Source organism: Castor canadensis, chromosome 11, assembly GCF_047511655.1.
Source record: "Castor canadensis chromosome 11, mCasCan1.hap1v2, whole genome shotgun sequence".
Taxonomy (NCBI): Eukaryota; Metazoa; Chordata; class Mammalia; order Rodentia; family Castoridae; genus Castor; species Castor canadensis.
The window spans coordinates 64,396,930-64,415,286 of NC_133396.1; the positions used below are offsets into that span (position 1 = coordinate 64,396,930).

Sequence of the window (18,357 nt, forward strand, 5' to 3'; positions counted from 1 at the left end):
TTCAAAGTTTATTCCTCACTCTGGCATCCAAGATCTGGTATTATTTGGTCTCAATCTACCTCCAGTGTTATCTCCTAATATTTGCCTGATTTTTTATTTGCCTAATTTTCTTTTCTCTTTTTCATTTTACTAGCATATATTCATTGTATGGGGGGGATTTATTGTGACAATTCTGAATAGCCTTACATTGTACATTGGTTAGATTGCCCCCTCCATCTCTCTCCCACCACCCCAACCCAGAATCACTTAAAGCAATTACAAAATGCTTCATCGTTCTATTTCCTTTATGTATATGAAGCCCATCAACCCTATTTCTTTATCTTCATCTCCTCCATTCACCTTCCCCCTTCTGACAAGTACACCCCCACTGTACCTATTTTAGTGTCTTGTCTTTCATTATTCATTCCAAAGTCAATGTTCAAAGGAGTTTCTCAATGTATCCTAGCTGTGAATTTGTTTTACTTCGGTCAGTTCAACCCCTTTTGTTACTCTTCCTTACTCCTTCCTTACTAATACCCCATTATTCAGTAGCTTTCAGTACATATCACTATGTATTTGACCTAATTTTCAAAGAAACTACTGTGTTTTATTGTCTCATAGTCATAGACCTTTACTAATAACTTTTTATCTCTAAGCCCTTTTTACTTCTTCCTTTCATCTATCTCAGCCTTTGAAGAGCCAGAAAGGTGAAAAACAGAACATGGTCTTTGAACTCAGATCTAGAGGTACTATACCTGGCTTATAGTAGGTACCCAATAAATGGCAGCTACTGTCATGAAATAAGGGCTAACATTTATTGGCCACTAGTACTAAGTGCTAGGACTATTCATTTTATCTTTTAATATTTTTAAGGCATTTAAGTAAATATTGTTATGGCTATTTTACTGAGGATGGGGGTAGACATAGAGGGGATAAATTGCTGAAGTCACAGGGCCAAGAATCCATAGTGTTTCCAGGCAGGAAGCCTGGAACTCATTGTTCGGGTGGCCCCACCGTTCTCCTTCCTTTGTGGAATGTCTCTGCGGCCCAAGTACTCTTTTCTCTTCCGAGCTCCAGAAGCACAGGTCTTGCCTTACTGACTGCTTCTTGTCTTGCATGGCCGTCACTTAAACGCAGGCCTCAGCTCTCCCACCAGCCTCCTGGGGACTCTAATTCCCTGATTGATCCACATGACTCAGAGATGCAGCCAGACTAAGTAAGACACTCATACCTCGGTTTTGAGGCCTGTGTCCTCTTTTGGGAGTCTTTCTCTTTTAGGCATAGTCCAAGTTGCCACAGGCTTCTTAAAAACTTATTTCTATAACCTAAGAAATAGAAGGGGGCATGGAAAGCGGGGAGCCAAAACATCAAGCTGATGGTGTAGAGCATGCTGGATCTGCAGACCTGTCTCCTTCTCATCAGTGACTAGACAGGCCCCTTTCCTTCTGGGCTATAAGGTCACCCCTGCGCCTCGTACCTCACTGTGTTGATCACCCAAAGGAAGGTGACTTAGCATCGTTATTCTTGGTTGTAAGACTCTATAGCTTTCTTGGCTGGTCTCACAGTGCAGTGCACCATCGCACAAGTGACACTTGCGCTTGTGTAGCCAGTGGCACAGAGGGACCAGTGCACCTGCGCAGGCAGTGGCCCAGGAGGGATCAGTGCGCCTGCGCAGGTTTGAGGCGCGCCTGCGCACGTTCGATGTGTGCCTGCGGATTCCATATGCGCCTGCGCATTCCATATGCGCCTGCGCAGTAGCCTGACTTCCTGCGCTTTTTCAGAGGTGGGAAGATGTGTAGTTGCTAACTGCTTCCTCGACGACGACGGTTGACAGGCGAGGGAATCCGAGGGTAAAAGTTGTGGGTTGGGTTCAGGGGCGTTCATGAAGGGAAAGGATGTTCGTTGACCCTATAGTTACCAGATTGCCCCATCCCTCGGTGGGCCGGAAGGGAACATAAACCCTGACTGGAATTCTCTCCCCTGCCTTCTCAGACGGACCGAACAGGCCCTCTGGCGTCTATGTGAGGGAGCCATTTTGCCGGCAGGATGTGTTTGCGAACTGAGCGAAGTTTTTGGTTATCAGTGCTGCCAACTCCATTGTTAAGTCACTTTTGGGAAGTTGGAGTGGGTCGGGGTGTGGGGGGGGGCGGGTCTCTACTGCTTTCAGGATTAGTGGCCTGGGGTTTAAAATTTGGCTTGTTTTGTTTCTGTGATACCAAGAAACGAAATAGCCCTTAAGTCCCTTAGTTTTAGTTGTAAGTTGCGTTGGTTTGTCTGTGTGGAGAAAAAATGGTGTAACCTCTTTTGGCTTCTAGAATGACACTTTTTTTTTTTTTTTGTAAAGCTCCTCCTCTGTCCTGCCTTAAATCCAGGTCATGGAAACAAAGTACAGGCAGTCCTTGACCTCTTGTTTCCGGTTTCATTTCTACACACATTCAAATTTACCTCAATTTGATTTGTATCTTTACTTACTTCTGTTCATCTCTTTTTTTTTCACTGGGTAATTTGGAACAAATTATTCACTCAGGTTTGTATCTCGCCTTTTCATGCAACGGACAAGTGTTTAATGAATTAAATTGGAATAGAAATATATTAGGAGGCAGAATGTGGAAAAATTACTACAGAAAGTCTGTTGAAAACATCAAACTTGAGTCACTTGTTCAAGTTATAGAAACTGAGAGGAAACTTACTATCCTGGATATTAAGTGAGGGTTTAGTTTTTTGTGATCTGCAAGTGATCTGCACAGTGTCTTTTTTTTTTTTTTTTACAGGTTCAAATCTTTATTTGTTTTAAAATTGTACAGGTCTTTTACAATACAATATTTTGTTATTTAAATGACTTCTAAATGGTTAATGTACACTGAATATTTTTTTCTGAAACTCAACCATAAATTACGATTTCATCAATGTGATTATTCTTTTTTTTTTTTCAGTTCTAGATTTTTATTTTTTTTATTTTTTTTTTCATTTTTCTTTTATTATTCATATGTGCATACAAGGCTTGGTTTATTTCTCCCCCCTGCCCCCACCCCCTCCCTTACCACCCACTCCACCCCCTCCCGCTCCCCCCCTCAATACCCAGCAGAAACTATTTTGCCCTTATCTCTAATTTTGTTGTAGAGAGAGTATAAGCAATAATAGGAAGGAACAAGGGGTTTTGCTGGTTGAGATAAGGATCAATGTGATTATTCTAAACAGAGTCATAAAGATGGTGGGAAAGTTTGAGTCCCGCACTTGAAAATGTCCATGGCAGATTCTTCCCTGGAGAACTCAGATGACCTATTTGTTGAAAGTGCTTTTGAAGATTGCTGATTACTTATGGCTGATCTTAAAGTCAGTCAAATTACAGAGTTCCTTTTTGTTGAAACACCAAAGGGCGTTAAAAACAAATGAAAGAATTTGCTTTAGCAATCTATTGAGGCAAACTCAAAATTATGATTATCTGCATGCAGTAACACTCCTTTAAATAGTTTTGAAGAATTTATACATTTTATAAAGAATGTGTTAAAGATGCAGTGTCTTAAAATGAGACGCAGAACATGTTCTCACATGTTCAGTTCAATACTATAGTACTTCCTCCGTATATGTTTGCCAGTGCTGTTGTCTATTTATCTCTTTCTAGATTTAGTTCATAATGCTCATGGTGGGTCTTTGATTCTAAAGTACTTACTATGTGAAAAATCTGTGGACATTCAGGAGGCAAGATTAAAGTCACCCCCATAAGAATTTATTTTGGGCAGAGCTGGAAAAATGGGTTATGTTGTAAATTCTTACTCAGAAATCACAGAACTCCCTGAAGTGTTTATCAGGTTTCAAAACAGTTTGAAATCATTATTTCTGTAATTAATAGGCTGAGAAATTGATCTTGTTGCTGATACAATCTGAGCTACACGTTTCTTTCTTTAAAGGTTTAGTAAAACAACTTCAATTTGGAATGCTAAAGAAAAACTTATAGATTTTGCTGTTGAAAAAAATGAAGAGAAACCTGAAAGAAAATTCAGCTCGTAGTACAGCAGGTATTGAACAGCTTTTAATTTTAGTTTTCCATGTACAACATAAAGATTGTATAGTTTATAGATGGAACATTTTGGAGGGAACTTTTAAAAAGATTAAACATTTAGTCTAGCCTCTTTTTTTTTAGATCCAGAGAGGTAAAATAACTTAAGGCAAAATATTCAGTGGCAGAGGTGGTAGTAAAATCAAAGTTACCTAGATTTACTCTGGTGCCTTTTCTTCAAAAACCTATGAGATTGAGTTGTTTTATGTTTTTAAGTAGATAACAAAGGCATTGATCTATTTTTATTTGTTTTTATAATTAACTTGTTAAAAATATTTCCAGATGCACTTTTTTCTCTTAATACTTTCTACTGTTTCTGTTTTTCCAATTTACTAAGTAGTTTAGGACAGAGGGCAAGAATAATGAGAATCAGGAAGGATTATGCACAATGAAGATAAAAATTATTATTATTTATGGTACCTATATTGTATTTAGACATTTAATTATAAGTATTAATTCATTTAGTCCTTGTACTCTTAAGGTAGGTTATCATTATCACCCCTGTCTAAGTGAGAAACCAAGGCACAAAGAGGTTAAATAATCTAAATGGCAGAAATAGGGTTTGAACCTAGAAATCTGGTTCTAGAATCTATGCTTTTAATCATTATTTTATTCTGTCTCTCCATATATGTTTTATTGACACAAAGAGTTTAAGGAAACTGTCCACATGTATGATTTGAATTTGTAATTAAAATCTACTTTGAAGTTATTCTTAAAAATCAGGTAGTCTGATTCAAAGCCCACATTTCTTGCCTTTCATCAGAGAGTTTTCAGTAATCTCCTGTCATACAGTGGTGACAGATCAGCCAACCTAAGGTTTAGGAAGCATGGATCATATCTGGGTTCTTTCAGTGACTTGCTTTGAAGCAATGGGCAAGCTTTTTGGATCTTTTTTACTCTGAATTCCCTTGTTTCTGACTTTTATTCATTGTGACTTTTGGCCTGACTTGAGAACCTGCTTCTGTCATTTGGAGGAAGTGGAAGTAGTATTTATTCTTACTTGGAGTAGATGCAGTTCTCTAAGGTAGTCTCAAAATGATTCATACAAAAATATCATTAGAGACACCTGTCATGTAGACTTTTGGGTTTCAGGCCAAATCTATGGAAATAAAATTTGTAAGAGAAGGGCTATGGTCTTGGAACCTGAATGATGATTAGAATTCCAAATTAAATCTTAAATCTTAAATGTTGACTGCTGTGATCCAAAGAGTGGTTAGGTTTTTAGAAAACATGATTCAAAGTTTAGTTCCTCCTAATCTTTGTTGTATTCTACAGGTCGTCTGTATTTGATATGTTAATAGGCAAGCACAGGAGGGAAATAAAAACAAAAGGTGGATTTGGAAAGGGTTAGGAGATGAGAACAAAGATGAGGATTACTTCCAAACAAGAGAAATTAAAGCAATGTTAAGGCCAAAAAGGAAAGATCTTTTGAAAGAGACAAATGAGGCGATTTAAGATTTTAAAAAGAATATTAAATTCAAGGACATGGAAATACATCTATGAGAACATTGACCTATAAGAAGTAGACATTCAAATTGTGCATTATTTTATGTTAGTAATTATCCTGTAAGTAGTAGTTATTATTTACCTGTTACGTACTAATTTATTGGTACATTCAATGTAGGCTGTTTGCCTGTACCATTGTTCAATCAGAAAAAGAGGAACAGACAGCCATTAACTTCTAATCCACTTAAAAACGATCCAGGTACCAGTACTGCTTCTGACAGTTATGATTTTCCTTCTCTACCTACAGGTAAGAAAATGATCAAGGTGAACATTTTTAGGAAACGAGTGAAGAATGTAGAAAACTATAATTTCTCTCATTATAGAAAATTTTTATTTTCAGTATCCAAGTGTACAGTTTGCTTGTTTTTTTATGAGTATGGCAATATAGGAGTTTTGCATTTCCTTGTTTACAAGGGTGGCTTAGCGTTTAAATGGAGTATTTTAGACCTGGAGCCTTTGTTCTAATGAAATAGTAACCTACATTGTAAAAACATTTTGTTTTCCAAAACACATATAGATATTGTGATTTACATATTTGCTGATAAAGAATGGAAAAACTTGAGTTGCTTCAGAAACAGAGAAAAGTGTGCATGGCAATATAGGAAAAAAAAAAAAGAGTAGAAAGGGGTAGAAGTTGCTTGGCCATAGTCTTTTTTTCCCTTCTTGTGCCATTTTTGCCTTTCATCATTTGTCAGCCCTTTATTTTCTTAACCACGAATGTGATAGTATTAAGATATGAGGATTAAGTCATGGGGGCTCTGCATGGGACTAGTGACCTTATTAAAGAAGTGCAAGGGAGATGTTTGCTTCTTCTGCCACGTGAGAAAACAATCAGAAGTACTATCTATGAAGCAGAGAGCACGATCTCAACAGATGCTGAATCTGTTGGCATCTTGATCTGGATTTCTCAGCTTTCAGAACTACAAAAAATTTTACATTATTTATAAATTGCCCAGTCTAAGATATTTTGCTGTGGCAGCTTAGATGGACTAAGACACTCTCATCCAGTTTGTTTCCTTATGGCTTCAACTTGCACATGAACTAAGTTACCATTGCTGGGTGTTTACATAATCTAGTTCTACTTTTCAGAGATCATTGATGGACTGCCTTCTTTATCTCTTGATTAAATCTTGGAAACAGGGAGCCTCTGGTTCATATCATCTTTTAAGTGGGACTAGTAAAATACTGGCTTAGCTTTAAGGGTAGCCTTCTTACCTGAACCAGTTAGCAGTAGTGGTGAATTCTAGGAGATCTTTAATATTTGCTGACTTTTTACTTCCCTCTGGAAGAAGGCTAACAATTCAGAAATATATTTGGTATGTGCTAGTTGTACATACTTTGCTTTTGGGGACATACTTAAAATTATTAATAGAATCTTATATGACTAGAATTTTAAAATATCTTTATGCATAGCAATACATATTTTGTTAGCTTCCTTAGTGTGTTTCCATAAACCTTAATGCAGTCCTAAAATTGTTTTTCTTCTACATAAGATGAATTTGCGGTATAAAGCTTGTATCATTCCCATTTTTATAAATAAAATTAGATATAATAAAATTCTTATACTAGGTAAGAGAAATAATTATTTTAGTGTTTTTCCAGATTTTGGTCCTAACTCACTAGTTAGACTGTTGTAAACCAATCTGTACAAAGAGAAATAGAAGAGATTTAAGTAGAGTAGACTAGAATAGAGAATATTAGTGTACATTATATGTAGGAAGGATTAGATTTGATGTTGAAATTTTGTTATATTGTCCTGTTCTCTTTATTTCTCTGCCTATTGCACACACCCTGCATATGTCTGTTATTGGTCATGATGTATTTCTTGCTGTGGAGAGGAATAAAAAAGTATAAGAAGAATTGGATTAGACTGAATTGATGTTACAAAGTATAAGGTACTATGTTAGGACTAATTGTGGAAAAGATACTGATTAAACTATTATTGTTGATTATAATAGAGAAGAAAAATATCTATCCAAATTAATTAGGCAGGCTGTGACATTCTATAACAATGTGCTGTTGAAGACCATGTCTATACCTTCAGCCTTTTCCAAGTTTTTAAGCCAAATTAAATAAATATGAAGTAATTATTTTGAAAAGTGCTGCCTATCTTATTTTTATCTGTGTTCTTATACTTCTGAGACTGGGCCTGGGAAACTGTGAATCCAGAATCACCTCCTTCATACGACACAGTGAACCCAGGGTATGTGGAAAAATATAAACCAGTGAATGTGTGTCTGTTACTGACTGATATTACTCTTATGTGTGTATTTTGCATTTCTCAATTTGAAAACAAATTATATTAAACAAGATGTATTTCCTTGAAAGGCATATACCCCCTTCAGTTTCTTGTCCCCTGAGAAATCAAGATTCTGTGTCTAAATACATTCAGTCAAATACTGAAAGAAGCCAAAGTTGTTGGAGGTAAGTATTACTTAAATTTTCTTTTCTTCTATTCCTTCTTTTTTCTCTTTCCCCTGCCCTTCATCTCTTCCTTCTTTCTTAGGGAGAATTACATTAGAGAATTTCCACATTATTAACTATGGATTTTGCATATCACCTATGTATATCTTCCAGTTTTCTAGATTAGGTAGAATACCTAACACAGTGTAAATTGTTACACTGTATTGTTTAAGGAATAATGAGAATAATAATAATAATGATATATATTTTAGGGCACATGCAATTTTTTTCCTAACATTTTTGATCCATGGTTGGTTGAATCTGTGGATTTGGAACCTGTGGATATGTTTTTTGCCAGTGAGTTTCCTATTTTCTTGTAATCTTATGTTGCTGTTTAGTATCTTTTTGTTTCAAGTTGAAGGACTCTCTTTCTCATTTCCTGAAATGTATTGAGGTCTTTAAACTCCTTAGTAATTGCTGAACAACTTTAGCTTAAATACTCATAATAAACCTGAGATTTCATGTCCTTATAGGCACTTGATGAGGGGGAGGAGAATTTAGTTTCTTTCTCTTATAATTAGCATTTTGTGTTTGTTTTATGTAAGTGTGCTTCTCTACTCCACCAGCTTCCCTTTTTTTTGTGATTTTGGATTTTCAAGGAAAGAACATTTTTCTTTTTTCTTTCCAAGGCATTTCTAGTCTCACATAATTAAGTTCAACAGTTTGTAGGAGCTTCACTTTTCACAGTTTTTAGATATGTTACATTTATTTAAAAATGTTAGAACAATAGATATCATAAAGGCAACAGTCTAAATTTTAGAAAATGTTCCTAAAATTACATATATATATATACATATGTATATATACATATATATGTATATATATATATACGTATATATATATACGTATATATATATACGTATATATATACGTATATATATATGTATATATATTTGATTGACTTGTCAGGATATTTTATGGCAATTTAAGGAGCTATTACTTGTTTTGCTATCACTCTTCACTGAGTTATTGAGTATAGTCCAGCATCATATTCAAAGTTTTCATTAGCAAAGGAGGATTTACCATGAAAATGATCCTAAAGCATTAGAGCCTCATTTGCATTATTCCCTTCAAAGTCATGTTTTCATCCATGGACTAGAGAAGAAAGCAGCAGTTTGAGTAGAATGTGGGCTTGTGATTGCTGTCTCATCCTGAGGTTGCTGTCTGTATTCTAATGATGGTCCTGGTGCTAAAGATCTGGCTGGTGGATGGCCAGCTCTACCTTCTACCCCAATCTTTTCTCAGCAACAATCTGCTCTTGGCAACCTCATTGAACATCTGGATATTTCACCTAAAGAGAAAGCTCTGAGGGACATGCTGCTCATGCCCTTCTCAGAAGCCACTGCAAGTTAGACTATGTGGTGTGCTTGGGATGTTGAGAACGTGACTGAATTGGATTGGTTTCTGAGGCAGAATGTGTTTGTGGGGAACATTAGAAAGGTGAAAGGACTATATTTCTCCCAGAGCTAATTCTCAGGCTAGGAACACCTTCTGAGCCAATTTTTTGGGGGAAATTTCAGTTATTCTATTACCAATAAGTAGTTGTGAAGCTAAAAGAAACCTTTCTCACCATAAGTAATAATTTCAATAGCCACGAGAGAAAAAAGAAAATTGTATTTCTGCTCTCTGTATTGAAAATAAAATTACAAAGTTGTCATATGAAGAGGTGATCAGTGTAGGTCTTTATAGAGGCATATCAGACAATAATAATTATAGTAATATTTTTCTAGGATATGATTTTTGTGCTATTCATAACTTTAAAAATTTTGTAATTGTGATTTCCTTTCTCAACATTTTTATATTTAATTTTGTACCTACTTTATATAACACTTCCCAAATTATATAAGCTTCAGGCCCCATAAAACCTAGATTTGTTCTTGATCATTAGTGAACTCAGTTTTTTTGGATTATTTTCTTCAATAAGGGATGGCTTGTATTTATTGCTTTCTTGTAGTACTTGTGGTATTTCTGGGAAAATTATTTAGAATTAAGAATATATGACTTGAATTAGTTTTTCACTGTACAGCTCTTAATTAGCATGCTTAGAAAATACACTTTTGATTTTTGCCTCATTAACACCATGTTCTGATCAGCTGATACAAGTAGCTTAGATTAATGTAGCAAGCAAATGCTGCAACAGATTAATTGATATGGATTTTCAGCTACACAGTAAAATATATAATATCAAACAGTTATCTACCTTGTCTACATTTATTTTCCTTGTGATGTACAATCATGGACAAGGTATAGTTTAAGGTTAATTTTTTTAACTTTATTTAAATTTAAAAATAAATGTATGAAAGATTAAGCAAAAGTTCTCAAAATCTTTCCAATTGAAAACAACTATTATCATATGGAGGCAGGAATTCTTCATAAAGATATACCTTGTAGCACTGTACACTGAGTTGTGATGCTATATTCTCTGAATTCTGGACTTGTTAGTAACTTGCCGTTTGACTTTGGGCAAGTTATTTCTTCACTAACTCTTGTTTCTTTATCTGGAAAGAGAGGTAATAATATATTGTAGGGTTGTTGTGATGATGTGTTTGGGATGTCTAATTAGCTAAAAACCAGTTTATAAATCATAAGTTGTCAAATAAATGAAAAATTTCCTCAATTGTTCTTTAATTAGAAAGCATATAAAAACAAATATTTCTTTACTGTTACAGCTACAGAGATGACAACAAAAGTACCTCCTTGAAAACTTGGGATAAAAATTATTTTAGATCTCAGTGTACAAGAACAAACCTGGTAGCAAATGATGGAGTAAATTCAATCGTTTGTCCAATGAATTTGGGAACTCAACAACAAAAACAATTAAGAGTCTCTAAGCCCCTAAACTTATCTGATCATAAGGAAACTGAGGCACTCAAACAAGCACGTTTATCACAAATACCTGTTTCCACAATAAGATGCCTGGGAAAAAATAGTGCATCACAGGCATTTAAGCCCAACTTTCAACAAAATCAGTTTAAGAAAAAAATGTTGGACGATACTCCAGAAGAAAACACTCTGAAGGTAAACATTTAAATATTAATACATGGCTTACTTAATTTTAAAAATGTGATGTAAACATTTAGAAAGTTATAGAGAGGCAAGAGCATATGAAGATTAGCACAAATACCAGTTCCATTGAAGTGGTGGATGAATATTTCTAAAATAGTTTCTTAAGGGGTATGAATTGATGCTTTTACATAGTTGCTTTAGAATTTCTTACTACTTTTATGTTTTCACTGTTTACTAATTATTAAGATAATAGTTTACCCATTGCTTACTAATTATTAAGATAATAGTTTACCCATTGCTTGCAGAAATTATCTAAGCTCTTCATAAGTTATTCTAAGTTTTTTTTTTTTCAACAGAGATCAAGAAACACTTGTTTTCTGTAAAGGGTCAAATAGTAAGCATTTTTGGCTTTGTGGGCCAAGCTGTCTCGGTTGCAGCTACTAGGCTACACTACTCAACTCTGCCATTGTAGCTTGGAAGTAGCCATAAACAATACACAAATAAATGAATGTGGTTGTGTTTTAACAAAAGTTTACAAAAACAGCCAGGTGCATGTGGCTGAGGCCTGTAATTCTGGCTACTCAGAATTACAGGTTCAAAGACAACCTGGGCAAATGGTTTGTGAGAACCTATCTTGACACCCAACACAAAATAGAGCTGGTGGAGTGGCTCAAGGTGTAGGTCCTGAGTTCAAACCACAGTACTACCAAAAAAAAAGGAAAAGTTTACAAAAATAGATGTCTGGTTAGATTTGGAGTGTAGGCCATAGTTTGCTGACTTCTGGTTTATGATCTTGTCCTGTTCTACCTTTATTGTCTCATATTCCACAGTTCTCCAATGTGCTAGTCATTCTGGACTCTAAAATTTTTTTCCTTTATTGTTGTGCTGGGTGGGGGTACATTGTGGCATTTACACAGGTTCTTACAATCTATCAACTATATCATACATGAATTCACCTCCTCAACCGTTCTCCTTCATCCCCCCACCCCATTACTGGAGTAGTTTTAATAGGTATCATTTTTGCATTTACACATATACACATTTTTTTGCACTGTATTCACCCTCTATCTCCTTTCCCCATCACCTTTCCCCTCCCACTGGTGTTAGCCCTCCCCCTTGGGCAGGACTCGTTCCACCCTCCTGTTCTCTGATTTTGTACAAGAAAAAAGAGAAAAGATAAAAAGAAAAACATAACATTTTTAGCTTGTTTGAGATAAAGGTAGCTACACAGGGAGTTTCCTTGTGATAGTTCAGTGAATCTGTGTATTATAACCCCAATTGGTTTAACTCCTCTGATTTTCTTCATTCTACCTTAGTCCCTTTCTTATGGTAGTTTAAGATTTCTATATTCATTCTACATATAGAGTATATCAACCATATTCAAGTACTTAAGTTTCCCGACCCTCCCCTGCATGACCTTACCTTAGTGTGACCACTGTTTCATAATATTGCTGGATTTGCATTAGGTGTATATTCCACATATGTGAGAAAACATGTTGGCTTTCTGAGTCTGGGTAGCTTCACTTAAGTTTCATCCATTTACTGGCGATGATGACAAAATTTCTTTCTTCTTTGTGGCTGAGTAAAATTCCATAGTATGTAAATACCACATTTTCTTAATCCATTCTTCAGTAGAGGGGCATCTTGACTGTTTCCATAGCTTAGCTATTGTGAATAGTGCTTCAATAAATATGAGTGTACAGGTGCTTTTGTTGTAAGCTGACTCACAATCCTTCAAGTATATCTCCAGGAGTGGTATTGCTGGGTCATATGGCAGGTCTATTTTTAGTGTCTTAAGGAGCCTCCATACTGTTTTCCATAGTGGTTGTACTAGTTTACATTCCTACCAGCAGTGTATGAGGGTTCCTTTTCCCTGCATCCTTGCCAACATTTGTTGTCATTTGTTTTCTTGATGGTAGCTATTCTAACAGGAGTGAGATAGAATCTTAATGTAGTTTTGGTTTGCATTTCCTTTTTTTTGGGGGGAGGGTGGGAAGAGACACACAGAGGGAACAACTTTTTTTATTTTTATTGTTTTATTCATATGTGCATACAAGGCTTGGGTCATTTCTCCCCCCTGCCCCCACCCCTCCACCCACTCTGCCCCCTCCCTCTCCACCCCCTCCCATACCCGGCAGAAACTATTTTGCCCTTATCTCTAATTTTGTTGAAGAGAGAGTATAAACAATAATAGGAAGGAACAAGTGTTTCTGCTGGTTGAGATAAGGATAGCTATACAGGGAGTTGACTCACATTAATTTCCTGTGCATGTGTGTTACCTTCTAGGTTAATTCTCTTTGATCTAACCTTTTAGTTCCTGGTCCCCTTTTCCTATTGGCCTCAGTTGCTTTTAAGGTATCTGCTTTAGTTTCTCTGGATTAAGGGCAACAAATGCTAGCTAATTTTTTAGGTGTCTTACCTATCCTCACCCCTCCCTTGTGTGCTCTCGCTTTTATCATGTACTCAAAGTCCAATCCCCTTGTTGTGTTTGCCCTTGATCTAATGTCCACATATGAGGGAGAACATACGATTTTTGGTCTTTTGGGCCAGGCTAACCTCACTCAGAATGATGTTCTCCAATTCCATCCATTTACCAGCGAATGATAACATTTCGTTCTTCTTCATGGCTGCATAAAATTCCATTGTGTATAGATACCACATTTTCTTAATCCATTCGTCAGTGGTGGGGCATCTTGGCTGTTTCCATAACTTGGCTATTGTGAATAGTGCCTCAATAAACATGGGTGTGCAGGTGCTTCTGGAGTAACCTGTGTCACAGTCTTTTGGGTATATCCCCAAGAGTGGTATTGCTGGATCAAATGGTAGATCAATGTCTAGCTTTTTAAGTAGCCTCCAAATTTTTTTCCAGAGAGAACAACTTTTCCATTTCCGAGACAATCTATTTTTTTCTTTAAATATATGACAATTTTTTTTGTCCCTAGAATTAAATTGCTGGGAGTTCTTGATAATCTGGTATTCTCCCCCAAACCTTTCTTTATTGCATTGCTTATGATATTTAGTGAAGGATCTTTTAAAAAATTAATATCCAGATTATACTTCATATTTATATATGTCCAGCTCATAGTTGACATGATCTCATAGTTTGTATAACTGCTATTCTAATAAATGGCTTACGGGCATTCTAGGCAAGAAGGACCTATACTTAGTTCCATTTTCTTTCTTTTTTTTTTAATTTATTTTTTTATTATTCATATGTGCATACATATGAATAATAGGGTCATTTTATGGCCAGGGATGGTGAGCATTTTTTCATGTGTATTTTTAGCCATTTGGACTTCTTCCTTTGAAAATGCTCTATTCATTTCATTTGCCTATTTCTTCGTTGGGTCATTGATTTTTTGGGAGTTTAGTTTTTTGAGTTCCCTGTATATTCTGGTTATCAGTCCCTTGTCTGATGTATAGCTAGGAAAGATTTTTCTTCCATTCTGTGGATGACCACTTCAATTTAGAGACCATTTCTTTTGTTATGCAGAAGATTTTAATTTCATGTACTCCCATTTGTTGATTGTTTCTCTTAATTGCTGAGCCACTTTGAGTTCTGCTGAGGAGGTCATTGCTTATGTCTATTTCTTCCAGGATAGTCCCTGCTCTTTCCTGTACTAGCTTCAATGTTTCAGGTCTTATATTAAGGTATTTAATCCACTTTGAGTTGATACTTGTACAGGGTGATAAACATGGATCTAGTTTCAATTTTCGATATGCACATACCCAGTTTTTCCAGCAACATTTGTTGAAGCAGCTGTCTTTTCTCCATTTTACGTTTTTGGTGCCTTTGTCAAAAATTAGGTGGGGTTAGCTGTGTGGATTTATATCTGGGTCTTCTTTTCTGTTCCACTTGTCTTCATATCTTGTTTTTGTGCCAGTACCATGCTGTTTTTATTGCTTTGGCTTTGTAGAATAGTTTGAAGTTGAGTATTGTGATACTTCCAGTGTTGCTCTTTTTGCTTAGTATTCCCTTGGCTAGTCACAGTCTTTTGTGCTTCCAGATAAACGTTAGGGTTGATTTTTCAGTCTCTGTGATGAATGTCATTGGGATTTTGATGGGAATTGTGTTGAGCATGTAGATTGCTTTTGGTATGTTGGTTCTACCAATCTAAGATCATGGGGGATCTTTCCATTTTCTGAAGTGTTCTTTGATTTCTGTCTTCAGTGGTTTGTAGTTTTCCTTGTAGAAGTCATTCACATCCTTTGTTAAGTTTATTACTAGGTATTTGGTTTTTTGAGACTATTGTAAATTGAACTGTTTTCCTATATTCTTTCTCAATCTGTTCATTGTTGGTGTATAGAAAGGCTACTGATATTTGTAAATTGATTTTTGTACCCTGCTACTTTGCTGAAGCTGTTTATGGTGCCTAGGAATTTTTTGGTGCAGTTTTTCAGGTCTTCTGGGTATTATTCTGGACTCTTCTCAGTTCTCTCAGCATGGTGTACACTCTGATACATTTGCATTGATTTATATTCATTTTTATTAGCATATATTCATTGTACAGGGAGGATTTGTTGTGACAGTTCTGAATAGCTTTACGTTGTATATTGGTTTGTCCCCCCATCGCTCCCCTGCCACCCTCTTCCCATTGCACTTAAAGCAATAACAAGAGGTTTCATCATTCTATTTCCTTTATGTATATGAAGCCCATCAACCCTATTCATTCATCTTCATCTCCTCCATTCACCCTACCCCTTCTCACAAGTATCATCCCCCCCACTGTACTTATTTTACAGACTTGTCTTTCATTAATTCCAAAGTCAATGTTCAAAGAATTGTCTTAATGTATCCCAGCTGTAAATTTGCTTTACTTTGGTCAGTTCAACCCCTTTTGTTACTCTCCCTTACCCCTTCCCTCCCACACCCCATTATTCAGCAGCTTTCAGTGCATACTGTTTTGTCCTCTACTGTGCAGATGTGAAGTTTTCCAATATTGGTGATTATCATTCTCTTTTCCTTTCTCTCATCTCCCTAGTTCCATAATATAGTTCCATTATTGCCAACATATTTTTCTACTTGTAGATATGGATATGATCATGTTTTTTTTTCATATTTTTATCTTTTGGATCTATCTTCCACATATGAGGGTAAAAATGTAGCCTTTGTCTTTCTGAAGACACAGAATATTCTGTGTGATATTCTGAAGAATATCACTTAACATGGTATTCTCCAATTCCATCCATTTCCCTTCAGATCACAACGTTTCATTCTCTGTGGCTGAATAAAACTCCATTGTATATATCTACCACAGTTTTTTAACTCATTAATCAGTTGTAGGGCATCTGGGTTATTTCCATAATTTGGCTATTTTGAATAGTGCTGCAGTATACATTCGTGTGCAGGTGTCTCTATTGTATCCTGACTTACATTCCTTTGGGTATATGCCAAGAAGTGGTATCACTGGATCATATAGCAGTTCTATTTTTATTTTTTATTTATTTATTTTTTTATAGTCTTCGATTTTATTCTTAAAAAAATTCAAGTTTTTTTCTTTAAGGAGAAAATGATTAAAAATAGAATAATAGATAATCACATAAGAAAATACAAATGTAAATCACAAGAAATTTAGCATCTTGGTTCTGTCAGTGGTATATTCTAATGCTTAGAGCAGTGTTTGGCCTATAGGAAACATTTGGTGACTATTTCATGAATAGAATAAGAATGAAAAGGAAAACAATAGTATCTATAGTCACATATACAATAATGTGAAGAAAATAAGTACTGAGAAAAATCACATGAAAATATTCAAGAGTGAGTGTTGTGGAATACTTTTTTGTTCCTCTTAGGATTTACAAGTTTTCTAGAATGACATTACATGTCACTGAAAATGAAGAAATGATTCAATAAAGGGGTAATTCTTACAACAGTAGCTTATTCCTTTGCCCCCCAAATTTATATCAATTAGTTGTATAATACATACAAGCAACTTCTAACAGTGGCAGAAATGTAACTGTAGTTGTGATCTGTCTGATTACTGAACGGATTTCATCCTGGATAGCTTTCTGGGACTTTTCTCTGGGAGTACTTTCATCTTTTGCAGTCTTGTCACACTCAGTATCAAGTTGCCATCTTTCAAGGACCTCACCACTTTCAGTATTTGAGATAAATACTGCCAGTTTCTGAACAGAACACTTGTCACAGCCAATCTTTCAAGTTGTTCCACCTCATTATTAAGATACTTTATGAGCTCAGGATCAGTAGTGACAAGCAAGATGAGTCCATATTTCTGTACTCTAGTAAAGGTTTCAGATGGATATTTTCCACGTTGATTTAAAAGAAGAACTTGGCCATGATCTTGGTGCTCCCATACAGGGTGATGCTTTGCTCCCTAGTGAGCTGTAGTGCCGTGGCGAGGTCCGCTTACCAATTATAGCTTACAGTGGGCAGACCACTCCAGCAGTGGCTTCTGTAGCAGCTTCCCGGCCACTCCTTTAAAAAATTAACGACACAGCTCGCTGTTGGGCTCTCTGCACAAGCAGGAGGTGTCTCTAAGCCACGTCCCACAAAGCCGAGTTCTGAGTTATTTTTGGTTTTTAAAGGAATCTCCATTCTGCTTTCCATAATGGTTGTACTAATTTATATTCCCACCAACAGTGTATAAGGATTCCTGTTTTGCCACATCCTTGCCAACACTTGTTACTGTTTTGGTTCTTGAAGATAGCCATTCTAACAGGGGTGAGATGAAATCTTAGGGTAGTTTTGATTTGTATTTCTTTAATGGCCAGGGAATTCAAACACTTCATGTATTATTGGCCATTTATATCTCTTTCTTTGAAAATTCCTTATTCAATTCTTGTGCCCATTTCTTGAATTGTTGATCCTTTGGGGTTGAATTTTTTGAGCTCTGTGGACATTCTGGATATTAGTCCCTTGTTGGATGAATAGCTGGCAAAGATTTTCTCCCATTCTGTGGGCAGTCTTTTGAGTTTCTTTTGCTGTACAGAAGCTTTTTAGTTTGATGTAGTCCTATTTGTTCATCCTTTTTTTTGTTCATTCTTTCTCTTAATTGCTGAGCCATTGGAATTCTAGGAAGTAATTGCCTATAACTACAAGTTCCAGTGTATTTTCTGTTATTTCTTGTAGTTATTTCAAAGTGTCAGGCCATGTTAAGGTCTTTAATCCACTTTGAGTTGATATTGGTACAAGGTGAAAGAGAGGGGTGTAGTTTCAGACTTTGACATGTGGATTCTTAGTTTTCCCAACAACACTTGTTGAAGAGGCTGCCTTTCTTCATTGTGTATTTTGGGTTCTTTTGTCAAAAATCATTTGGCTGGAGAATATATGTATTAATTGCAGATGAAATCATTGGCTCTCTTGGCTAATAAAAATGTGTTGTGAT

General features: G+C 35.9%; 1 protein-coding gene across 1 annotated transcript in view; it reads left to right on the forward strand.

Moving 5' to 3' along the window:
• Positions 1-3,886: 3,886 nt before the first annotated feature.
• Spata22 (spermatogenesis associated 22) overlaps positions 3,887-18,357 on the forward strand; it is a 38,095-nt gene continuing 23,624 nt past the window's right edge. The window contains exons 1-5 of the mRNA XM_020176402.2: positions 3,887-3,995; positions 5,661-5,789; positions 7,685-7,745; positions 7,871-7,966; positions 10,675-11,023. Coding sequence (XP_020031991.1) covers positions 3,953-3,995; positions 5,661-5,789; positions 7,685-7,745; positions 7,871-7,966; positions 10,675-11,023 — 678 coding nt within the window. The 5' untranslated portion in view covers positions 3,887-3,952. The remainder of the gene's footprint in view (positions 3,996-5,660; positions 5,790-7,684; positions 7,746-7,870; positions 7,967-10,674; positions 11,024-18,357) is intronic.